The following is a 25,623-nucleotide window of genomic DNA, read 5'->3' as shown; positions in this document are numbered from 1 at the left end:
TTTTGATAACATCCAACTAGCAGTATGAAAGACTACGAAAGGACACTCACTCTAGTATCTTTAAAATACAAAGTACTACTTTCCCTTGTATTCATAAATTGTTTAAATAAATTCGTCTTCTCTCTGGATCTCATCCTTTTCTTCTAGGGCTCTCCAAGTGTTGCTCTTATTTTGATCCTAGTTGAACTTAGAAAGCCTGATATGTCAGATCCAACTGGTGCTTGTGAAATGATGGTCTGTTATTTTTATTGTATGAGTGAAAACATGTTTATATTGCAATGATTATTAAAGGAATTTTCGTGTTCAGAAGAGTTTCCTGAACAGTGAAGTGTAGGTAGAAAGAGGTGAGACTTTAGCCAGATCATTGTCCAAGATCAAGAAGGCTGTGAAAATTAGTTAGGAGCTACAGGTACCCTTCAGGTGACAAGCAAAAATGAATGAATGATGAAAGAAAGAAAAAAAGAAGAAAGAAAAAAGAAAAAGAAAGAAAGAGAAAGAGAAAGAAAAATAGTAAGAAAGAAAGAGGAAATGAAGTGAAGGGAGGGAGGGAGGCAGTGAGGGAAGGAGGAAGGTGAGGAGAAAGGAAGAAAGAGTAAAGATGCATCAGTTAGGACTTACGTGGCTGCAAATAACAGCAAAATAGATCCCAAAACATGCTTAAACAATAAAGAGGCTCCTCTCCTTGTAGGCTGAGCAGAGGGGTGGGCTTCAGGGTTGACTGAGTCTAGTGGCCCTGGTCGTTTTCCCCACCATTCCTTTGACTCTGCTTTGCTTCCAAGTGCTGGCGGCGAGGTGAATTAGGATGACGCTCTCACCACACAATGTCCAAAAGGAAGGACTTTTTCAGAAGCTCCCATTACTTCTCATGTTTCACTGGCGTAGAGCAGATTATTTGCTTATTGTTAAATCAGTCGCTGCAAAGGAGTAGATTTATCTACAGATGGATCAAGCCTACTTACAGAGCTAAGATGAGATCATCTTCCTCTAAGACCTGTGTTTCTCAAACTTAACATTATTGACATTACAGGCCAGATAATTCTTTGTTGTTAGGGCTGACCCATATACTATAGGATGTTTAACTGCCTTTTGCACCTCCACCTACTGGAAACCAGTAGTACACTCCCTCCTGGTGGCAAATAAAAATGTCTCCAGACATTGGCACTTGTCCTCTTGGGGGCAAAATGCCACCCCTCCCCATCTCTACCCCCAATTGAGAATATCGGACTTAAGCACACAGACTGCCAGATGAGGTTACCTGAACAGAATCCCAGCTTAGTTAGGAAGTAGGGAATGGGATGCTTCACCACAAAGGGCTTTGAAATGGGAAGAAATAAGGAGCCTTTGTTACGCAGACAGGCTACACTGGAAACATGCACATGACAAGTGAGACAAGACCCAGGTGCTGAGGACAAGAGCAGAGAAGACACATTCCACCCTAGGAAAGAACCAGTTAGCGACTCTTTTAAGCCTATCAGATGGAGCATTGAGAAACCAGCCTGGAGCAAGAGACAGAAGCAAGTGAGGACAGTCTCTGAAAGCTAATGTGAGACATTCTGGGGAGGGACCTTTGCCGAGGAGCAAGGATAGAGAAATGTCACCCAAGGGCCAGGGTGAGTGTGATTGTGGGGGCCACCAGAAGTTCAGGGGTGCTCAGAGCTACCGGAAATGCCCTGGGGGCTGGCAGCCAGAGTAGATGCTAGGCGCAGCGTCTGAAAGGGGAGGATCCCATTAGACTCCTCACGGGGTCCACCCAAAGTAGTGTGGACCTAGGCATCCGAGGAGCTTGGCCTCACGCTTTCACTTTGCGTGCGCTTGAGGTGGAAGATCTGGAGCCAGGTCCTACCGGCCAGCAGAGGGGGGCAGCCCTGTGTTAGTTCTGTGACAACAGGAAGGCTTCATTTGGAAGATCTGTCAGCGTCCTGGTGTTTGTTTTTCTTTCATTTGCCTGCCGGTCTTTCTTAAATTCTATTGGAAAAATGTTGACGTTGGCCCCAACTGTGCCATAAAACAAAGAGCTATCTTTCATACTTCATGAGATAAAGACGGAAATAAGACTGTGGAGCCAGCTGAAGTTGAAATAGTGTTGGTAAAGAGCTGCTTCAGGCCACGAAGGGTTTTGGGGGTTTTTTTGGGTTTTTTGTTTGTTTTTTTGTTTTTTTACTGTGGTATGTTGGGCCGGACACCATATTCTCCACTCACCACTTAGTACTGAAGACAGGGGCCTCTGTGGTAGTCTGAGGGCTGCTAGGAAAGGCCCTGTGCTCTAAACACATTTCCTCTGTCAGTGGAAAAATCCCACATTTCCCATCATTGTTCAAGAGTCCATATAGAAATTCAGTTACAGCACGAGAGAAAGGTGAATGGGGCGTGTTCGCAGGCTTCCAGGGCCACACGAGCTGTCAGCATGGAACCTGGTGATACCAGAAGGTCATTTTCTCAAGTGAGAGAGAACTAAACAAACCTGACAGGTTGCTAGATTGAAGAACCAAATGGCCATTCAAATCCTTCCCTGGATGGAACCATTGACGAATCCTGCTCTTGGCCAAGAACAGGGTCCAGAGGGAATAAGGCCAATGGTGTGAGTTTGGAGGAGTCAAGGAGCACAGGCCATCATCAGTCTCTGTGGCAGTGGGTCTCAAACTCGAGTCCTGCCTCTTCTTCTTCCAAATTTCCTTGACTTTTCCTGCCACTTTTTCTTTGACAGAAATTTTATTTTAGTGGTTTTCTTCATGCTCTCCTCAACTTTTTTTTTTTAAATACCTCCAGGCTTATTTTTTGTTATCTCATCCCACTGCATGTGCCATTGTGACGCTAGAGAAGGGGAGAGGTCAGAGGCTACCACAAGAAGAGGAGGCAGGGAAAACTCTTGCCAGAGAGAAGCAGCCCATTTCATTCAGTGCAGTAGGATGGTGGGAAGAAGATGGCAGTGGGGTGGGGACAATGAGAGTGACCAGGTGAGCATGACTTGTGTTTTTTCCTCTTCATTGCTGAAATTGGGGAGTAGTGATAGGTTAAAAGGAATGCCAAAACAGAGGAGATTTTACCCAACTTGTCATTGGGGACTCAGGATGCCTGTCTTTTTTGCTTTTTTTCCTCACATTCTCTTTGATAGATAAGCTTAATATTGGTGGCGAATTTTAATAGAGTAGAAAGCCTTCACATATACATTATATACATATGTATATTTGTATTTAAAGTTTATTTAGCTTTCTGAAGAGAGAAGCCCTAAAACCAATGTGCACTGAGGAGGCAGGCCAGCTCTGACACCTGGCCCCTGCTCCCCTGTGCACTATCCAGGTGGAGGGGGATGGTGACCTGAGGCCCTGGCCAGCCCCTCCCAGCAGAGAGTTGCAGTAGTTCTCCCACCACTGGTGGAGTTCAAAGACTGGATCTTTTACATTCTGGTTGCACTTTTAAACCATAGTTTTTGTCTGTGCCCCAAGACAGACAAATCTGCTCCTGGTCCCTCAGTACTATCCCTCCAATTGCAGTTCCCATAGTGCCCTCCATTACTGTGTCTTTGTGTTTCTTGCTATTCTATCTTTAGTTGTGCAAAAGCTGCTCAGTCAGTCCTCAGTTCTTCAGGAGGAATTGCTTTATAAATAGGTGTAGATTCGGTGTGTCTGTGGAGGAGGTGAGCTCAGTGTCTTCCCACATTGCCATCTTGGACTGGAACTCCCTCCTCAACTTTTAAGACTTTGGGGATAGGTAGCCCATTGGCATAAACCGAAATTTTTGGCAGTGAGTTCACATCATTTCTGACTCCCTCTTCAGCTTCCAACTTCCTGAGTCCAGAGACAGAAGAAGGCAGGACAGTTATAAATATGAAGTCCCTGAAAGATTCAAACATGTGCAAAACGAAGGGAAGTCTTTCTCCTCACACTGAGCACTTGCCATAAAAAGCCAGCATGCAAGCGTGTTTTATTCAACGTTGGTAAAGTAAGCAGATGGCAAAGGGTTCATGTTCAGAAAAAAAGATGCCTGAACAAGTTTCTTCATTAAGATGAGCTCATTCACAACTTTGTTATGTTTGCTTATTCCCAGCCAGAACATCTTGCTTGGCCTGTCCTATAAACTGATATTCTGTGTTTAATTCTTTCTAAACACCACAGAGTTAAATATAAATATAATGCCCCTTCTGGGAGCAACAATTATATTTGAAGTTTGGGAGATAATGCTTTGTTTTTTTGCATTCGGTGAAGGCCTTAGGCATTAGAAACATTAGTAGAATATTATTATCCAATGTTGGTCAGTCTCATACTTAAATTGTGCCTGTAGACATCCACAGAGGTAAAACATCTTTATATGCTGGCAATGGTATTGCCCATGACAATCTTGATGCTCTTGTCCATCATGGAACCACTGGTGTTGCAGATGCCTCAGAGTGAGAACAGCAGCTAGTGATACATCAAAACCACAGCTTGCTCACTAACAAGCCAGAGCTGAGTACAGAAATCAGTAACACATCCAAGTCTGAACAGACTCACACAGCTGGCTTTTGCTTTTTAATGAGGTTTCAACTAACATAACAGTGATTGTTTTTGTTCACTCGTATGCTTTAATTTTAGCTATTGTGGGGATTTTCCTCTTGTGTTTACACCCACAAAAACATTGCTTCCCACAAACCATTTCAACCTCCTACCATACATAACCAAACTCAAGCATTTTATTTATTTTTTATTAATAAATAAATTTTATTTTATTTTATTTTATTTTTAATTTATTTTTTATTGGTGTTCAATTTACCAACATACAGAATAACCCCCAGTGCCCATCACCCATTCACTCCCACCCCCTGCCCTCCTCCCCTTCTACCACCCCTAGTTCGTTTCCCAGAGTTAGCAGTCTTTATGTTCTGTCTCCCTTTCTGATATTTCCCACACATTTCTTCTCCCTTCCCTTATATTCCCTTTCACTATTATTTATATTCCCCAAATGAATGAGAACATATAATGTTTGTCCTTCTCTGACTGACTTACTTCACTCAGCCTCAAGCATTTTCCTATGTGCACTTCTACTTCTCATAGCAGAGGGCTTCTCAGTAACCCCAAAATGCCAAAACTTCTGGGTTGATTTTAGTGTCATTCTTCCCTTACTATTTACACATTTGATATTTTTTTTAATTACACCTTTATAAGAGGACATAGGTTAACAGTTAAAAAGAGAGACCTTAAAACTACAGGTTTAATCCCTATCAAGATGCAGCTTTTTTCCACAGAACTAGAACAAATAATCCTAAAATTTATATGGAACCACAAGAGACCCCGAATAAAAAGTAGTCTTGAAAAAGATGACAAAACTGGAGGTATCAATCCTAGATTTCAAGATACACTACAAAGCTGTAGTAATCAAAATAGTATGGTACTGGCACAAAAATAGACACATAGATCAATGGAACAGGATAGAAAGCCCAGAAATAAGCCCACGCTTTTATAGTCAATTAATCTATAGCAAAGGAGTCAAGAATATGCAATGGGAAAAAGACAGTCTCTTCAACAAATGGTGTTGGGAAAACTGGACAACTACGTGCAAAAGAATGAAACCAGACCACTGTCTTATACCATATACAAAAGTAAACTCAAAATACATTAAAGACTAAATGTTAGACCTAAAACCATAAAATTTCTAGAAAAAAACATAGGCAGTAATCTCTTTGACATCAGCCTGAGTGACATTAGATATGTCTCCTCAGGGAAGAGAAACAAAAGCAAAAACAAACTATTGGGACTACATCAAAATAAAAAGTTTCTGCACACCGAAGGAAACCACCAACAAAACAACAAAACAAAAAGACAACTTACTGAATGGGAGAAGACATTTGCAAATGATTTATTCAATACGGGATTATATCCAAAATATATAAAGAATCTATATAACTCAAAAAAAAAAAAAAAGAATCTATATAACTCAACACCAAAAAACCCCAAATAATCCAATTTTTAAATGGGCAGAAGACATGAACAGACATTTCTCCAATGAAGACATAGAAATGGCCAATAGACACATGAAAAGATGCTCAACATCACTCTTCATCAGGAAAATGCAAATCAAAACCACAATGAGACATCACCTCACCCCTGTCAGAATGGCTAAAATCAAAAAGGCAAGAAATAACAAGTGTTGGTAAGGATTTGGAGAAAAAGGAACACTCATGCACTGTTGGTGGGAATGCACACTGGTGCAGCTGTTGTAGAAAACAGTATGGAGGTTTATCAAAAAAATTGAAAAATAGAATTGCCATGTAATCCCCAAAGAAAATTAAAACATTAATTCAAAAAGATATATGTACCCCTATGTTTCTTGCAGCATTGTTTATAATAACCAAATTATGGAAGCAGCCCAAGTGTGTATAGGTAGATGATGGATAAAAAAGATATGTGTGTGTGGTGTGTGTATATGTGTGTGTGTGTGTGTAATATATATATATATATATACTAGAATATTACCCAGGGAGCAAATTGAACACCAATAAAAAATAAATTTATTATTAAAAATAATAATAATAATAATAAAATAAATTCTCCTACTAGAAAAAAAAAGAATATTACCCAGGTTGCTCATTCCTTTAAGTGGCCAACTCTTGGTTTCAGCTCAGGTCATGATCTCAGGGTGGTGAGATGGAGCTCTGAGTCTACCTCCATGCTCAGCAGGATTTCCTCCCTCTGTCCCTCTCCCCTGCTCTCTGTCTCTCTCTCTCTCTCACTCCCCCTCTAAAATAAATAAATCTTTTTTAAAAAAGAAAGAATATTACTCAGCCATGAAAAAATGAAAAAAAAATAAATTAAATAAATAAATAAATAAAAAAGAATGAAATCTTGCCATTTGCACCAACATAGATGGATCTAGAGGGTATAATGTTAAGTGAAATAAGTCAGTCAGAGAAAGACAAGTATCATATGATTTCACTCTTGTGTGGAATTTAAGAAACAAAATGAACAAAGAAAAAAAAAGATGAATTAAAAAACAGGTTTTAAATGCAGAAAATAAACTGCTGGTTGCCAGAGGGGAGGTAGGTGAGGAGACAGGTGAAATGGGTGATGGGGATTAAGAGTACACTTACGATAAGCACGGAGTAAGGTATAGAATTGTTGAATCACGTTGTACACCTGGAACTAATATAACACTGTATGTTAATTATACTTGAATAGAAAGTTTTAAAAAGAGGGAGCTTAAGCTTGAAAGGAGAAAAATAGAAAAGACCACATCACCTGAGATGAGACCACGACACGGTTTCTGTGAGACTCCTCACAGTGAGCTAGACGGAAGGAAGATACTGACTAACATGACCCAATAGAGAATCCTCAGCAAGCAGCAGCAGACAACCTAAAAAGCAAATGCTGTGCTTAGATACTTCTTTAAAGTATCAGTTTATTAAAGTGGAGATGCAAATAAGTCTTATACTTCTTGTCTCTTTTGAAAGATATTCTTGGACATTCCATAAAAGTAATACCCTTGCTGCCAGTTGTTCATATTTTGAAGGAAAATCCCTGTATTATTTTTCAATTAAGAAGATAACTTCTGGGGGTACCTGGGTGGCTCACTCAGTTACAGGGTCTGCCTTCGGCTCAGGTCATGATGTCTGGGTCCTGGGACTGAGCTCCACATCAGGTTCCCTGCTCAGCAGGGAGGCTGTTTCTCCTTTCTCTCTGCCCTCCCACCACTACCCTACTCATGCTCTCTCTCTCTCTCTCTCTCTTTCTCTCAAATAAATAAATTAAATATTAAAAAAAGAAGAAGTTTTAGGGCACCTTGGTGGCCCAGTTAGTTAAACATCTGACTCTTGGTTTCAGCTCAGGGTCATGATCTCAGGGTCATGAGATTGAGCCCCATGCTGTGCTCCATGCTGGGCAGGAAACTTGCTTAAGATTCTCTCTTCCTTCTGATCCTCCCCTACTCACACTCACACTCTGTCTCTCTCTCTAGAAAAAAAAAAAAAAAGAAAGAAAAGAAAAAAGTTTTAACTGAAACCAATACAATGAACCACTCTCTATCTGGGGGACTCTGGGCAAATTACTCAATCTCTCACTGCCTTCCTTTTGTTATTTTAAAATGATGATAATAGTACCTACCTCATAGGGCCGTTAAAAAATTAAAAGAGTAAATTCTTGTAAAGAACTTAAAAGGGTGTCTGACATACACTGAAGTTTCAGTGAACGCTAGCGAGGTATAGTAGTAGTAGTAGCAGTAGTAGTAGTAATACCATCAGCAACCATAGCAGTAGTAACGGCAATGGGAACATGAGTTATGGTAGCAGTACTAGTGGTGGTGAGAATAGTAATTGGAATTTGTTATAGTTAGTAGTCAAGGCAGCAAAGCTCTGGGCTGGAACTATGGCCAAGTCTGTCCTAGGTCAAAGAGTCAATCAAATCATACACAACATCTCCATCTGACACTACTATTGCACACACAAAAATATAGTATCTCAAACTTTGAAGTCTGAAAATAACTTACTTCTCTGCCTTGAAGTTGGATGAAGAGCAGAGACAGTATCGACACCATGTTCCATATTTATGGGTGAGCCCAAGAAAGGCCAAGGAATGTCTGCTTTCTTGAAGTAATAAGAAATATATCAGAGAATCTCCAGGCCTAGGGACAGTGCCAGGGAGTCTGCATTCTGAGGGCCTGGGAACAACCTTGCCTGCCAGGAATGTTGTGTGAGCCAAAGGCCTTGCTGGGGCCTTCCAGCTGAGCCAACTCTTGGCTAAGCTACCAAAAGGAGAAGGAAATTGAGTCTCCAGGGGCCGTCTTTCATCACCTGGCTAAATATTTTGAACTCGGGATTTAATTCTTTTTCTTCATGAAGAAAGTGAACACACAAAGGGTAAAAAACAGATAAAGCCCACAAATAAGATTGTTTTTTAATGTTTTTCACTACCCACCGGTGGGAGGAAGGCTAAGCACTGGATGAGAAGGGTTGGCTGTGACAAATGATGAACTGTTGGAGGCTTTGGTTCCATTTTACGTGTTACGTCCTGGAGCATGAGTGTAATAACGAACTGTATTTTCTATGAAGAAATGGAAATGTATTCACAGTGAGGATGTTATAGAATATCCTCAGTTATGTGTCTTCACTGAACATGTATTTCCCTGCAACAGTATACGAGACCGACCAGTTAACTCACAGTGTGTCTTGCTTGCATGTGCTACAGGCAGTCTCACCTCAGAAGAGAGAGGCCATATCGAACTTCCCACCAGCCTGACAATATCCAGGATCCTTGACAAACTCAGGAGGCAGTGAAGAAATATTCTCATGCATCTCCCCAGACGAGTGTGGCTGCTGGAAATACCGTAGCATTAAGTCAGAGTCCGAGAGATGGCCTAGAAACCCTACTTAGTCGTGGTTTCCCCTCTTCTTGTTCAGCCCTGCCTCATCCTCAGAGGCGGACAAAGCCAATGGTAGCATCTCTTCTGATAACCAAGGAGATGGTTGGGAGATATTTTTCTCTGCTGCTGGCGGTGGCATGGTTCCAGATGCCAACGCCAGACTCAGAGGAACGAGTTCACTCCCGGTGCTGCTACAAGGAGTACCTCAATGGAAAAGTTTGAGGAGCATTATCTTATTCTGCTTCTCTCTCACTGCCAACAAACATTTGGCAACAGATCCAGAAATCTCAAAATATCTCATATTTTTCCATATCCTTAGCTCAGTTGTCATCATTTATTGCTCCAAGGAGTGCAGTAATTTCCTCTCTATCTGGGCTCAGCCTGCCAATAGTCAGGGTATTGCTAAATGCTATTTAAAAAACCCCCAAATTGGGGCCCCTGGGTGGCTCAGCAGTTGAGCGTGTCTGCCTTTGGCTCAGGGCGTGATCCTGGGGTCCCAGGATCGAGTCCCACATCAGGCTCCCCGCATGGGGCCTGCTTCTCCCTCTAACTGTGTCTCTGCCTCTCTCTCTGTGTCTCTCATGAATACATAAATAGGATCTTAAAAAAAAAAGGAAAACCTTCAAATTACAGGGCTTTCATCAGAGAAGTTTATCTCTATGTTTCTGTTCAGTGGCGGCCTTCCTCAAAGTGATTTCAGGACCTGTGCTCCTTTGTTCTTGTGATTCTGCAATCCCATCAGGCAGGAACCAGAAGATGGTTTCTCTGAAAAGTGCCAAAGGAAAAAAAAAAGTGCCAAAGAGCAAATACATTAGACGTCTCGGTCACAACTGCTCAACTCTGTCGCTATAGCCAAAGGCAGCCACAGATGTACCCCAATGACTGTGGCTGTGTTTCGATAGAACTTTAGATATGAATACTGAACTCTGAGTTTCATATCATTTTTACCTTATCATGAAATATTCTTTCGATTTCTTGCCCCAACCATTTAAAAAATTGAAAACCATTCTTACTTCAAGGGCCGTACAAAAACAGGTGGCAGACGGGATTTGGCTTGCAGGTCAAGTCTAGCGCGTCTTGTAGTAGAGTAAGAAGAACAATAAAGCCTAAAATGTGGCCTGATGCTTCAAACTACCCAGCAAGTGGACATAAAGCATTGCCTCTTTGTGTTTCTTTTTAACAGGCTCTGGTAATACGGCGGTATCACGTCCCATTGCTGCCAGCACCCCTGAAGGAAGCAATTACGGGGCAATAGGTATTTCCTACAATGAGTCCATTCATTGAAGTATTTCCTAACTCTCCAGAGAGTAGGCTACAAAGGGTCCTCCAGCCCCTACTGGCTGTGAGAGTGGGCAAGGCAGTCATCATGTAAGATTGTCCTTGTTTTTCTTTTTGTTTTTGTTTTTTTTTCCTTGTTCTTTTTTTTAATAAGATGCATTGGTTGGGTGATCTGGAAAGCTCCTTCCAGCTCTGTCTCCAGTCCTGTTCTTCTGTGCTAGCCACATGTGAGCAGAATGCCCTACCATGGTTGCCATTGACTCCCAAGGTCCCCATGGGGGTGTCTTCAAACCCAGCCCGAGTCTGGGGCACGAACAGTGTGTCAGAGTCGAGGTCAGGGGGCCCGACATCGATTGACGAGCTGTTTCATTCTCAGGTTTCAGTGGAGTAAGGGCGATCAGAAGACTAAGGCTCTGCTGCAGGTGAACATGGCTGTAGCCTGACAGTTGCTCATTTTGGCCAACTTCATAATTGAACCTAGTCATTCACACGGCAGCCCCCCGTGTTCATTGTGCGGCCTGAAAGACAGAATTCCTGTGGGTCTATGAATGGTTCGCTTAAAATGTCAGGGCAGAGGGGCTGGGAGTCCTTATTCCTGCTCTGGTGTGCTGCAACTTGGAGAAGCATGTGGGCTTCGTGCAGGCTACTTATTTCTGGCTCTGCAAGAACTGGGTTTGTTGTGGGCTTTTTTTTTTTTTTTTAACTATCTGAACAGAAGCAATAAAGCGGAAGGTAGGCTCAGCTCATGTGCTTATCAAGCTGCACAAATTCCCATCTGCTCTGGGAAACATTCACGAGAACACAAGGATTCTTCTCCCCAAGAGTGTTGTTCTCATTATGTAATCATAGATATGGCATGTGGGGGATTTCACTGTATTAATACTTGATCCACGAGCAATGTATAGCTGCTGGATATGTGTGTGCTTACACGTATATGCGGTGGATGCTATACATAACTGTGCATGTATATGTTTATATATTTATGTTCATATTTTAAAATATGAAACATGACATATAAGCATAATCTTATTTTTTTGCATCCAAATACTTAACAGAGCAGATGCCTTTATGTTCTTGATATGTATTTGGCCCTAGACATAGACAATTTAAATATATGAATAGGAGAAGGGGAAAATTAGAAGTCCATTGAGGAGAAATTGAGAGAAAGAACATGTGTTGTGGGTAAGGAGTTCATTTTTACCAACACAACATTTTCAAGAATGAGTCAGCACTGTGCTTTTTGCAGAGAGGAGGAATGGGCTGCATGGGTCTTTCCTAGCTTTGGAAGGCAGATGAGTTTTCTCTGTTTCAGAGGAATCAAGCTCCAGCCCTGGCAGGCAGGTGTCCTCCTCCGACGGTGGGCACACGTGCCAGTCAGACACAGACAGCTCCGTGGAGGAGAGTGACTTCGACACCATGCCAGACATTGAGAGTGATAAGAACGTCATCCGGACCAAGGTACCCCAGCCTGGTCATACTCTTGACAAGCACTGAAAGTTCAGCAAATACACCTCCAGCAAGCCTCAGTTTCCTTTATTTTATTTTCCTTTCAAGGGAAACTGGACTTCCCTAAGGGCTTTTGAGATCAAACATAACTACAGGCTAAAAGCAATACCCTGCTAATTAGCAGTTCTCTCTGGAGAGAGAAAGTGAGATCATCAAGGAGAGTAGAGCATTTACTCGGGGGTTTTCAGGGCCCGGGGGCACCTGGCTGGCTCAGTCGGAAGAGCATAGGACTCTTGATCTCTTTGTAAGTTCAAGCCCCACGTTGGGGGTAGACATTACCTAAGTAAATAAAACTTTAAAAAACAACAGCAGCAACACCCAGGGTCTGAAGTGGCTGACTGAGGACCATATAGGAGGAAGGGATCCAGCAGATGGAAGAAAAGATTCGCTTAGGGGTATACCCGGGAAAAGTCCTTGGTTGTGCACACACCGGGCCTCAGGAGTAAAGCTCGTTTCTTTCCAGCATATATTTATTGTGTTGTATCCAGTAACCAGTTTCAATCCTATCATTCGAGGACCACAGAGTAGACATCTCTGAAAACTGAAAACCAATTCCTGAGATAAAAGAAGCAGTTGAGACCCTGCCCACCCCCCATAGGTTTTCCGCATCAGCCAATTCTTACAATTTCAGAGAAAATACTTGGATTTTTATTAAGGTGTCTTGGGGGAAAAAAATGGAAAGAAAAGTTTTATTAAATAATTTTAATCCCTAAGTGAGGAATTGGATTGAAATTTTGTAAAGCTTTCCTTTGTATTTTCTGGGGAAAAAAAAAAAAGCCAAGTACAGTCTTGCATTCTCCTTTTATTTGGTATCCTAGATGTTCCTTTACCTGTCAGATCTGTCCAGGAAGGACCGGAGAATTGTCAGCAAAAAATATAAGATTTATTTTTGGTGAGTAGATGACTACTAGGACCACGGTTCCTTTAAGTAAAATGAAAGTTTTCTTAGTAAAAGCCACAATCACTTATGGCACCAGTTTCCATTTAATAATTCATGTCACGTTCTATAAGAAAAACAAAAATGAACTACAAAAGGCAGCCATCCCTAAATTAAATACAAATGAAGTAAAAATGAGAATGGTAGTAAAATCCCATATGCTTAGGGAGCACACCAAATCCATTTCCAGAAAGACAACATAACAATAACGTGTCACTACCTTCCATGAGACACACTAAACTGGAGCCTTTATGTTCTTTTTTTTTTTTCTTGAGCCTTTATGTTCTTAATATGTTAATATTCCATCTTCTCACCCGGCCTTGCTCTTAGAAGAGCCGGTAATTTCAGGGACTAAGGGTCTACAGCATCTCAGAGGAGCTGGAAACCACCCTGAGAGAGGATACCCCAGCCAGGGATAAATAGACTTGTGGTGGTCAAGCACCCAGAGGTAGCCTCTCTCCAAGTCGAGGTGCTGATCTGCCTGGCAGGAGGCCCCCCTCCCCTCAAGCTCACGCCCTTCCTTTCCTCTGGAAGGATTCCCTTTTACTTGGATACAAATATTTGAGGCAAGCAAGAGCCTGGGGGGGCCCCAGGGAATTTCAGAGTGGGACCATAGTTTTGGAACTAAGAGGTCTCTGAGAGAGCCACACTCCTTCATGTGATCCATCTCCCATTACTTACACTCTGATCACTTTTAATCAGACAATATCCTAAAGCAATGGACCTCATCCATAATTTGAGTAAAGCAGAAGCAAGTGTTATTTTTAGGTTTACTAATGATTGCAGTAGTAGGATGCTGGAGAGACAGGAACTGTGTAATCAGTCTCTAATTACTTTTACAAATTAACTAAAGAGTTATGGGGTAGAAGGATTCTATTTTAAAAGTTGAGCCAAGATTCCATTGTTAATTTGGAAATCACTATTTCCGGTTCTTTCTGCCTGCTTAGGAACATCATCACCATCGCTGTGTTTTATGCACTGCCTGTGATCCAGCTGGTCATCACCTACCAGACAGTAAGTGCTGCCCAGAATCCTAGAACCCCAGCTTTCGTACTGCAGGGGTTATATATATAAATATATATATATATATATTTATATATATAACTTGAGCTCAGTCCAGTAATTAATTTCCCATTTTAGTTCCTGTTGGACTTCTCCTTTGCTTCGTTTTTGATGGACCTTTTTTTAAAAAAAAAAAAAATTTATTTATTTATTCATGAGAGACACAGAAAGGGAGAGGCAGAGACATAAGCAGAGGGAGAAGCAGGCTCCCCTTAGGAATCCTGTTGCGAGACTCAATCCTAGCACCCTAGGATCACATCCCAAGACAAAGGCAGACGCTCAACCACTGAGCCACCCAGGTGTCCCTTTGACGGACCTTTAAACCTAGCTCCCAATTGTTTTATCACAGAAGGGCCTGGGACCTCTTGTATCATTCTAACTCAATTTGAAGTTATTACCTTAGGCTTATTCAGTCATAATATCTATCAATATATCTGTTATTTGCCAGGCTGAACTTCTGATATCAAGGGGTAATGAATAGAATAAATAAAGTTCCAGACCAAAACAAAGAAACCTAGTGTCTAATTTAGCTGTACCTCTATTGAGGGTAAATATTTTTTTGCAAAACTAAAAACAGCTTTACAAAACTAATAAGATATTATTAATTAAGAAAATATAAAATAAGAACGAAAATAGGGCCACCTGGGTGGCTCAGCGGTTGAGCATCTACTTTCGGTTCAGGTCGTGATCCCGGGTCTAGGGATTGAGTCCGGCATCGGGCTCCCCACGGGGAGCCTGCTTCTCTCTCTGCCTGTGTCTCTGCCTCTCTGTGTCTCTCATGAATAAATAAATAAAATCTTTTAAAAAAGAACAAAAATAAAGTAAAAACAAATGAACTGAGATAATTAAAGCAGCCTGAAAATCCTCATTGCTCCTTCATAGAACCCTAGGGTCCAGATCACATAATGACCTTCTCTAGCATTTATTACATACAGAAAGCCTACTTTAAAAGCATAAGGGTGACGGTGTTTCTAATGCAGTGACTCTCAAACTACTGTGCATCCAAATCACCTGGGGAGCTTTTAAATCCCAGTGTCCAGGCTGTATCCTATACCAAATTAGATCCATGTTTCTGAAAGTAGAACCAGGCATCAATATTAATTAAACCCCCAGCAATTCTAATGTACAGCCAAGTTTGAAGGCCAATGATCTTATGGCACCATTTAGCCAATATTTAGCCAATTCCATACTTACTATGCAATGAGAACAAGGACTTTTATAAGGTTTGGGCACACTGCTTATAATCCCAATATTCTCTGAGTACCTCAGGGCCCTGTCGGAAGATAGAGCTGTGCTATGGTCTAGGAAGGTTCTTAATGATAGAGATGGCAATAAACTGAACACTTACTTCTTCAGGTCTCCTTGTCCTGTGGTTATCACTTCCACACACAGAATGGGACAGCTCCATACCCTCCCAAATGCATCTAGAAAATAGAACATATCATGACAGTTCTAATAAGCCTGTGCTATATGAAGGTGGCAGACAATGACCCATCCCTGCTGAGAAGGAACACTGGTTATGTGGGAAATCAATGTGTGCAGTGCCTGTCTTTTGTGATTTCAGGCTGAGCTCAACAGATGGAGAAACTCTGCATCTCCTCTTCTCACTCTTGATTTTGCAGGTGGCGAATGTCACTGGCAATCAGGATATCTGCTACTACAACTTCCTCTGTGCTCACCCCTTGGGTGTCCTGAGGTGAGCCCGGTCCTCTGGCTGCCCAGGAGGCATTTAGAGATTCCTTTCTGTGAGATGTGATGTCCGTTTTTAAAAATACTAAAGACAGCCATGGAAAACTACCCCAGTCAAGGGTAAAGAGGGATGAAATCAAGAAGTTTTGAGACCAGATATGTGCCTCTCATTCCTGTATAGGGGCCTCACGAAACATTCCTAAGAGTAACCAGCTGAGAAGAGGGAAGGGTTGTTTTTTAAAATATCAGGTCCTAGGGGATCCCTGGGTGGCTCAGCGGTTTGGAGCCTAACTTTGGCCCAGGATGTGATCCTGGAATCCTGGGATCGGGTCCTATGTCGGGTCCAGTGCATGGAGCCTGCTTCTCCCTCTGCCTGTGTCTCTGCCTCTCTCTCTGTGTGTGTCTCTTGTGAATAAATAAATAAAATCTTAAAAATAAAATAAAATAAAATAAAATAAAATAAAATAAAATAAAATAAAATATCAGATCCTAGTTGTGATGACACTCTTCCATGGGCATGAGATGCTCATATGTTAAGCCACTAAGCAACCTCATTAAATAAATAGCATTATCCTTACTCCCATTTTCAGATTAAGACGCTAAGGCATCGAAAGGAAGGACTTTTGGAAAGTCCCTCAACTGTTAGTGATGTCAGGACTAAACCTGGCCTGCTGCCTCCAAGGCTATGCTCTACCCACCAGAACATGGAAAAATGGAAAGAGCATTCACCTGGCAGTTGGAAGCCAGGCTTCTTGTTCCAGAATTAAACCAGCCTCAGTTTCTTGAAATAAAGCAGCTGGCTATGACCACCTGACACTTCACAGTTACAAAGCTGAATATCAACACACATAGCATGGGTCTGTCTATGAGGGTCCGTCTATGAGAATTCCCTGTGACAGTGTAGCTGAAACTCTTGGCCAAACTGCCCATCTTTGGAGCAACTGTTTCCCAGGATTCATTTCATGCCAGTGCCATCAGGATAAGAGAGGATTGAGTAAGTGTTAGGGAAGCCAGTCAGGCATCTCAGAGAAGAAACAGACACATTATCACAGGCTAGGCATCCTAAAATAAAGGAGTAAGGTTAAAGATGATCTACTTACCAGTCCTTAAGTCTGATGAAAAGGCTGGGCTGGGCAGAAAACATGGAATGATTAGAGTACTCATTCATACATTCATTCATTCCTTCTCTGATCTCTGGGATCGCCTGGCCACTCTCATGATTTCCCTCTCATCCAACAGTGCCTTCAACAACATTCTCAGTAACCTGGGCCACGTGCTCCTGGGCTTCCTTTTCCTGCTAATAGTCTTGCGCCGGGACATTCTCCATCGCAGAGCCCTGGAAGCCAAGGACATCTTTGCCATGGTGAGGAGAGGGCGGGTAAATCAGACATGGATGCTGGGAAGGGTCATGGTTCCAAACAGTATCTGCCAAGGGGAGGGACATCTGGCTTGATGGTGTGGTGTTGGATTGTGTGTAATGAACAACAGGAGGCCAGAAGCTTGGGTTTCCAGATCCTATGCCTCTATCACCAATTGGTGTCTCTCCACTGACCACACTTTCTCCCCTTTCAGGAGTATGGGATTCCTAAACACTTTGGTGTTTTCTATGCAATGGGCATCGCATTGATGATGGAAGGAGTGCTCAGTGCGTGTTACCATGTCTGCCCTAATTACTCCAACTTCCAATTCGGTAATTAGAATTTTCATCAATCACACAGATTTGAGTTATAGGAGTCTTGTCCTGGGACCCTCCCCAAATGCATGCAAGAGTTAAATGATATGTGAGCTAAATGTTATGTGAGCTAAAGTGATTTGAGGGCACCTCCTCACAGGGCCTAGTTTCCACATGTTGTACCATCTTTTCTCTCTGACCACCTTTCAGACTAGAAAAGCCTCAACATTGAATGATGATCCCATGGTTAGATCTGCAGGTGGGCATTGGGCTAAGCGTTAGGCAGCAAGGCAGATAATGTCCACCAACAGACATCTGGTAAGTTCCCTTAGTATAATTTGGCCTAACTTAGCAACTAGACTGCTTTGGGTTGAAAATAATAGAAAGCCTGGTCCAACTGGGCCAAATAATAAGGACAGTTATCGGCTTGCCTTCTGAAAATCCAAAGATATAAAAAGCTTGCAGGTGACTTATCAGGTGGCTCTGGGTCCAGTTCTCTGTGATCCCTAGGGTTGTCCTCAGCCTGTAGGCTGATGTTTATCCTCAGGCTTTTAGGAAACTCATGATGACAAAAGTAGCTACAGCAGGTCCTGGCTTCCTGTCTCTACTTCATGATGTTTGGTGGCTGCAGCAAGCTGGTTTCCAGGAGCCTTCATTTAAGAGCAAAGGAAGTTCTTTGTCAACCCCCCCCCCGCAATAATATAATTCCACATCTCAGTAATTACAATAGTCCTGAGCCCATTCCAGAATTATTCCCTAGATGCTGGTTGGCTCAAGCATGGGTTGGCAATCATGGCAGCAAAAGAGGGAGATTACCTTTAGACCAACGAGACCCATTCATGGAACCAGGGGTTGGAATTAGCTTTGCTTAAACAAATAGACTGGAAAGGCATGCATTTCTGAATTGAAAATGGGGCCAAGATATTTGAGTTAGTACTGATCCGCGGTCAGGAAGGAGGAAGGGAAGAGCTGATGATGGTAGTAGGCAATTAACAGTGACCTCCACATGCGAGGATACAAATTTTAGAAACGGTCATTTTTATATTTGTGCTCCAACCTCTGTCCGTGAACCCAGAACATCACAGAAATTCTCCGTCAGGTTTAATTTTTGTTAAGTTAGAAACATTTTTAATAGAAAAAATTACAGAGAACAGTATGAGTCACCCTGCTGAACAAATGCCAACATTTTAAAAATATTTGCCTTAAATCTACCTTTTAAGAAATAAAATGCTGTGATAAAGGTGAGGTTCTTTGAACTGCTTTCCAAACTTATTCCCCTGCCTCCTTCCCCAGAGGCAACAGCTATAACAAATTTGATATTTGTTTGTTTTTATAATTTTACTACATTTGTAGTGAGTTGATATTTACTTTATCACACTATGTTCTGTAACTTTTTTTTCATCCAACATGTTCTCAAGATTTATCAATATTGAATCAAGGACATACAGTTCACTCATTTTTAAGCATTGTCATCTTCTATAATAAAAATATGAGACTACATTTATCAGTCCCTCTATCAAACACTATTCAGATGTTTCCAGGATGTGCTGTGGCAGACACTGCTGCAGTGAACACCCTTACATACTTCTCTTTGCACCCACGTGAGAGGGGTTCCCTGGGACACCTAGAAGTAGAATTTTGGAGTTGCCTTGCTTACGCATCTTCCATTTGACCAAAAACGTCCAGATTTCTACAGATTATTAATTCCCACTCCTGCTAGTTGTCTGAGAGCTCCCATTTCCCTACATCATCACTAAAGTGTTATTGTCAGACATTCAAATGTTTTGCTACAGTCTTGAGTAATACGGGACATTGCCTGGTTGTTTTATTTTTTATTTTATCTTTTGGTAAATTTATTTTTTATTGGTGTTCAATTTGCCAACATATAGAAAACACCCAGTGCTCATCCCATCAAGTGCCCCCCTCAGTGCCCATCACCCAGTCACCCCCACCCCCCACCCACCTCCCTTCCCCCACCCCTAGTTCATTTCCCAGAGTTTGGAGTCTCCCTTTCTGATATTTCCCACTCATTTTTTCTCCTTTCCCCTTTATTCCCTGTCACTATTTTTTATATTCCCCAAATGAATGAGACCATATAATGTTTGTCCTTCTCCGATTGACTTATTTCACTCTGCCTGGTTGTTTTAATTAACATTTCCATACCTCTCATGCAGCTAAGCCACATTTAGTTTCCAGCTGTTTTCCATCCCTAGGCTATAAAGCTATAGACGAGCAGCAATCAGCGTGGTTATATTTCAGGACGCTGATAAGACCCTTCCACGCTCACCTAGGATTCTTTTGATTGTCACAGTGCCCTGTCACCCAGTATGGGCTCCTGTTATAGCTGCTCAACACCAGCATTTAAACCCAAATTCCCCTGTGAGTGAGGATAGTTATTTATCAAGTCATCAATCAGATGCTTTTCTTCTGCGAGCTAGGAGCAGCCTTGGAGGGGTTTAGAAGTGTGTACATGTGGGGTGTGGGATGTGCCTGCGGAGCCTGCCATGGTGGAGGTCTCCACACTGTCTGAGGGCAGCAACTACTCCAGGGCCTGAAGGCAGGGGCTTCCCAGGCCAAAGAGAAACTGTCTGTGGCCTACTGGATCCTGATTGTTTCGGCTCCTCCTGTGTGCCCTCAGACACCTCCTTCATGTACATGATCGCGGGCCTGTGCATGCTGAAGCTCTACCAAACCCGCCACCCTGACATCAATGCCAGCGCCTACTCGGCCTACGCCTCCTTCGCAGTGGTCATCACACTCACCGTCCTCGGAGTGGTGCGTCCCTCCCCACGGCCCCCAGCCCGGCTCTCCAAACGTGCCCCCTGGGGAGGTTTTTTGTTATTTATTTGTTTGTTTGTTGGACCTCATGGGAACAGTTTTGAATTAATCACAATCCTTGGCTCCTGATACCAGGGCCATCGTGGGTCGATTCATGGTATTTTATTGGCTTAATTAGCTAGTCATCTCTAATCATGTAATAGGCACCTGTAAAACTACCCCTGGAGAGTTTCACTGTCAAGCTAGGACCTGACTGCCATGGATTGGCATAAAGATGTACAAGCTAATGCAAAAGAGAGAGAAGAGAGAGAGAGGAGACATTTAATAGACACCACTTGCTAAATCTGCAGGGACACACGTCGGTTGTGTGCAGTTATTTGAAGAGCGTTAGCCCCCAGCCCCAGACCTGTTGCCCCTTACCTGTTGTTGTCCGGTGCCTTCCCCGTTCCTTCCCTCTCCCATCTTCATTTGGCCAGGTAGCCATTCGTTTTTGTGCAGTGGGCTCACAAAAGTTGGGGGGAACCCCAATGCATGCACAGCTTGGTTTTTGACTCTATGCGTACATGAGAGACGGGATGATTTTCGTCAGTTAGGTGGGGAAAACCCCAGATGAAGGTATCTTCCATCTTTACTCCTAGGTGTTTGGAAAAAATGACCTGTGGTTCTGGGTCATCTTCTCTGCAATTCATATCCTGGCGTCTCTGGCCCTCAGCACCCAGATCTACTACATGGGTCGTTTCAAGATAGGTGAGTCACCTGTTACTTTATACTAAACACACTGATGAACTTACCCCGAGGAAGCATTGTCTTTGCTTACCCTAAACGGAAGTGTTGCTGGTCAACATGAACACGTGCTCTGAGTCTCCTGTAGAGGATACAATGAGCTATTTATTGCCACTAATTCTCTTTTCAACCAGGAAGCTAAGTTTGCCATACCTCAGACTGAGGCAGACCTCCAGCTCCAAATCCCGGTGCCTTACACCTAGCAGAACTTTGAAAGTGTGTTTGAGGAATGGTGTCAGTCATCACGCCACTCGTTCCACCTACAGAAATAGTTTTCAGTTTGTAGCAACTGAAGGGAGCATTTCTCTGAGCAGGCTAAGTGGTTGTCCAGAATGAACTGTATATTGTTCCCAAAATCTGAGACTGGAATGTTTTGAGACTTATCCATCTTAACAGGCAGGACACCTGCTGAACTCCTTCCAACCCCCAGCAATGTGAACATATCACATCGGAGCACTGAGTGCTCCATGGAATTCAGCTTCTGATCTGCTGCTGCCAGTTGTTATATGTGCGAACAGACTTGAGTCGTTTTAGAGCATTTAAATTTCCCCAGTCCTGTTAAGAGCCAGGCAGTCAGACTTAAATATTCTTTTGTGTATTTCAAGAAAAAGAATTATATACAAACATAGGCCCATCCCTAATATTTGCAGAGTCCAAAGCAAGATTGTAAATAAAAACCCACATATTGTGTGGATAAAAATTTTAAAGTTGTAAAGCAGACTAAAAGAAACTCTTAAATACATAGAAGGAAGGGAGGGAGGGAGGGAAGAAAGGAGGAAGCAAGGACGACCACAAACTGATAAATAAAATATGCTTCATTACAACCTGGAAGGTTCAGGTTCAAATTTAAAATTGCCAGTTCCTCAGAAGAACACTCCAGAACATAGATGTATAGGAGAGCTGGTCCTCAGCCCCTGACCCTCTTTTCTTTCCACTCTGGCTCTGTCCTGCATCTTAAGGGGTCTCCCAGGTGTGTACATGAACATTCTTGCCCAACATTCAGTTGGCCATTCCTTGCCCATAGAGATGTCCACTCTAGCAGTGCCATCTGCCCTCAGGAAGGTAGACTGAGGAAGGGGCTATGCAGGCTCTGTGAGCAGACTCCAGTCCATCTGGGCAGGGGACTCTGGGGTCTGGGAATTCAGAATGTGGCCCAGAAGGAGAAGAAGTAGTTCCCTCACCCGGCAGACGCCTTACTCACTGGGGAGTAAAGGCCTTTAAAATATGGCCAGGTCTAAGTATGATTTTACATAAACAAGTAGCTTTAAGATCAGAAAACTGAATAAAACAATTTCTTATTTGGGCAGTTTAGCTTTCCCCTTGGGCACAGTCAGTAGATTTGCCCTTGGCATTAACACAGCCCATGCATCTTCAAGTTGCCCAGTGGAAGCATTATTAACTGGTTGTGTAGAGCATTTGGTGTGGTGCTCTGGTCATGCCCCAACCCCCAGACTCAAAAGTGAGTGAAATCATCATCCAACGTCAACTTGAAGGGGCACCTGGGTGCTCAGTGGTTGAGCATCTGCCTTCAGCTCAGGTCGTGATCCTGGGGTCCTGGGATCAAGTCCCGCATCGAGCTCCCAATGGAGAGCCTGCTTCTCCCTCTGCCTATGTCTCTGCCCCTCTTTCTGTCTCTCATGAATAAATAAATAAAATCTTTAAACACAAAAAATGTCAGCCTTGAAAAGGAAAATAATTTGAAAAACAGTTGTTCTGGCTGTTGTCAGGTTCTCCCAGAGTTAGAAAAATAAACTTGAATACAGATATGTGTAACAGCGGTGACCGTTAATGATACATAAAGGAGCTCTTAGTATATTTATACAACTTTTGCCCCATACAATTTTGCCATACTGTATTAGTTTACTTTCTTAAAAAGGAGAAATGTGATGTATTCTATTAGGACCATGTAATAGTCTGGAGGGGTGGTTTCAACAGGAAAAAGATGTCACACACAAAGATGGAGGATTTAATCACAGAGGGACCATTCATAGGGCAAGGTCAGGGTAGAGGAGCATGAAAGGGGTAGCTGGCAACCTGGGGTCAGGAGCAGAGAAGCTTTCTATCCATTAGCCCAAAGGACAGAGAGGGAGTGGTGACCAAAACGTGGAAGGAGAGGCAGTCACTCTGAAAGGAGCAGTGACCTTTAGTTGACAGACACGGGGAGTCTGAGGCAACCTCCCAGGGAGGTCACCAGGTGGATAAATACTCCGAGCTCACTCTCCTTTCTGTGCCCTTCCAGTCCCCTGCTGTGGTTTCCCATTGTCCAAATCCCTGGAGAGTGAGCAGATTCACTCACTCGGCCTCCCCGGGGTCATGGTACAGGACAGAGATGTGGCAAGGAGAAATGGAGGACAGCCAGCGCATAGCATAACCGAGTATTTTCGATTTCTTTACCCAGGGTCTTCCCCAAGTGGTCACAGATTTGCCAGCATCAAAAGGAAAATGTGCTGTTCTATGGTGACAATGATCACATCTAAATTTAGTCCAAAGGCAGGAAGTTGGGTTAGTGGACAGTGGCTCAGCCAACACACAGAGCCAACACCATGGGCTCTCTGCCCATGTTATAAGCTGCCTCTGCTTCCTAGGACGACAGACACCCCTGTCAGTGACCCTCAGGCCACACCTGAAAATAAATGTGGCCACAGGAAAGGCAGCAGTGATGGAGCAGAGCATTCCATAGGCAGACAGATGAGCCACCTGCCCAGATCATGACTGTGCCAGCAGAGAGCCCGAGCAAAGGGCGGCAGGGCCTGTGACAAGACAGGATGGACTGAAGTTGCCAGTGGTGCCCCAAGGAGATAGGGACAGACAGACTTCCGGTTCCCTCTTCGAGGAGTAGTTGACATCGAATGTTATGAGAGACAGGTGGAAAGATTCTTTTGTTCTTTATGATGAATAAACATTATTTTTTTAATTAGAAAATAAAATGAAAGTCATCGTATTGAGAGAAAAATAAAATGACCAGCGGTTTACCTGTTTGACTACCTTCTTATATCATTTTCTTTTCTCATTTCTTCTCTGCTTCCCACTGATTCAGACGTGTCTGAGACAGGTAATGTCTGGCCACCCTTCCCAGGGCCCGAGGCTGTTTTCTTAACCAAGTGACCTGCCAGTTCTTCTCCTGAACGTTCCCCTTCCAGGCTGGGCAGGATTGGCTGGGGGGTGGGGGGGCCCAGAGGGGCTCAGAGGCAGGGATACACTCCAGCCCCGCCTGGCCTGCACCTCTGAGGGGCTGTTGCGAGGACCCATGGCTCCCTCCTCCATCCCTCCCTATATCTGCTTGAGGGGAGTCTGTTATGTTGACCCCAAGAGTAGACACGAAGAGGAATAGCATTCACAGCCGAGCTGGGGTCCCCCCTGGCTGGACCGCTTGCTCCGAGCAGACCCCAGCCTGGCCTGTGATGTCTGCTGGGTAGACGGTCCACAGAAAGGCAGCCCCCCGTGACCCTCACTCTGTTGGCATAACAGCTGCACCCCACACCTGCTGCGTTTCGTACTATGCCTTTGAAGGATTGCTTTTAAAAATCCTCTTTTTCTCTCCATCTTCACTTACGTCCCCTTGATTACAGTTTCGGTACAATTTTAGACTTTCTGATCGTGCTTAGTAGACCTCAGTCCCCCCTGGTTCAGTTTTGACTGACTTATAACCAGAGAAAAGTAGAATAGAATTTTTCCGAGCTGAGATTCCCCAGCGTCTAGAGAGACCAGATGTCTGAAGGCAGTTCCAGGGGCACCACCCCAGCTCTGCTCCGCAGGAAACGCCACCGGACCAGAGGATACCCAGAGGGAATCTCAGCTGAAGGAGCCCACCGAAGGGCTGGCCAGCCGCCCAGATTGTTGCCTAAGTGCTTGTTCCTCGTGTCCACCTCACTTGCCTTTCTGCAGCCTCATGGGACAGCCCGTTTTTTTAAAAAGCAAACCTTTAGAAAAAAAAATTAAAAAAAAAAAAAAAAAGCAAACCTTTATTGCTGACCTGTTGGGTGCAAAGCATCATTTTTATAAAGTGAAGACGGCATCATCTTGACCCTAAACGCTTGGGCCGTATGGGAGTATTTTGTGCTACCTCTGGCTCAGCCTCACCATGCGATTGTGTCATCAACAGATTTGGGGATTTTTCGACGGGCCGCTCTGGTGTTCTACACGGACTTCGTGCAGCAGTGCAGCCGGCCGCTGTATATGGTACGTGCGTGCTCCTGTGTGCCTTGGCCTTCTCCCAGAGAGGAAGGGGGCAGCAGGAGGGGCAGGCTCGGGCCAGACGCTCAGGTTCCCTAACTCAAGAGAGCCAGATGGCCCAGGTGGCTGAGGTCCATCTAGGGGGAAGAAGCTTGTTACTTACTCTTCTTCTCGCGCATGAAAAAACAAAACAAAACAAAAAAAACAAGCTGTGATGGATCTATTTTTCTACATGAAATGTTGCTAGCGTATGAAGAAAAAATATGTGTGTGTATACATAGAAAGCCACAAAACAGTGACCATGGCCTTGGGGAAGGATCAAGGCCGGGCATCCCTGTATAAAATCATCCAAAGAAATCCGATTATTTCACTTGTGGAAATGAAAGGGCCACTCACACAATAATAGCACCAGGACAGCAAG

At 43.3% G+C, this 25,623-nt stretch overlaps 1 protein-coding gene across 2 annotated transcripts in view; it reads left to right on the top strand.

The window, feature by feature from the left end:
* Positions 1 to 25,623, top strand: part of SIDT1 (SID1 transmembrane family member 1) — a 95,214-nt gene that overhangs the window by 58,841 nt on the left and 10,750 nt on the right. The window contains exons 11-21 of one of the 2 annotated variants that reach the window (XM_072812521.1): positions 10,508 to 10,579; positions 11,915 to 12,060; positions 12,927 to 13,000; positions 13,993 to 14,059; positions 15,730 to 15,803; positions 17,036 to 17,159; positions 17,369 to 17,486; positions 20,107 to 20,243; positions 20,885 to 20,993; positions 24,067 to 24,081; positions 25,132 to 25,208. In XM_072812521.1, the coding sequence (XP_072668622.1) occupies positions 10,508 to 10,579; positions 11,915 to 12,060; positions 12,927 to 13,000; positions 13,993 to 14,059; positions 15,730 to 15,803; positions 17,036 to 17,159; positions 17,369 to 17,486; positions 20,107 to 20,243; positions 20,885 to 20,993; positions 24,067 to 24,081; positions 25,132 to 25,208 (1,013 nt within the window). The remainder of the gene's footprint in view (positions 1 to 10,507; positions 10,580 to 11,914; positions 12,061 to 12,926; positions 13,001 to 13,992; positions 14,060 to 15,729; positions 15,804 to 17,035; positions 17,160 to 17,368; positions 17,487 to 20,106; positions 20,244 to 20,884; positions 20,994 to 24,066; positions 24,082 to 25,131; positions 25,209 to 25,623) is intronic. The other variant, XM_072812522.1, reaches the window with a different exon arrangement.

Source organism: Canis lupus, chromosome 35, assembly GCF_048164855.1.
Source record: "Canis lupus baileyi chromosome 35, mCanLup2.hap1, whole genome shotgun sequence".
Classification (NCBI taxonomy): Eukaryota; Metazoa; Chordata; class Mammalia; order Carnivora; family Canidae; genus Canis; species Canis lupus.
The sequence above is the reverse complement of the archived record's forward strand: the minus strand, read 5'-3'. Positions and strand labels throughout refer to the sequence as shown.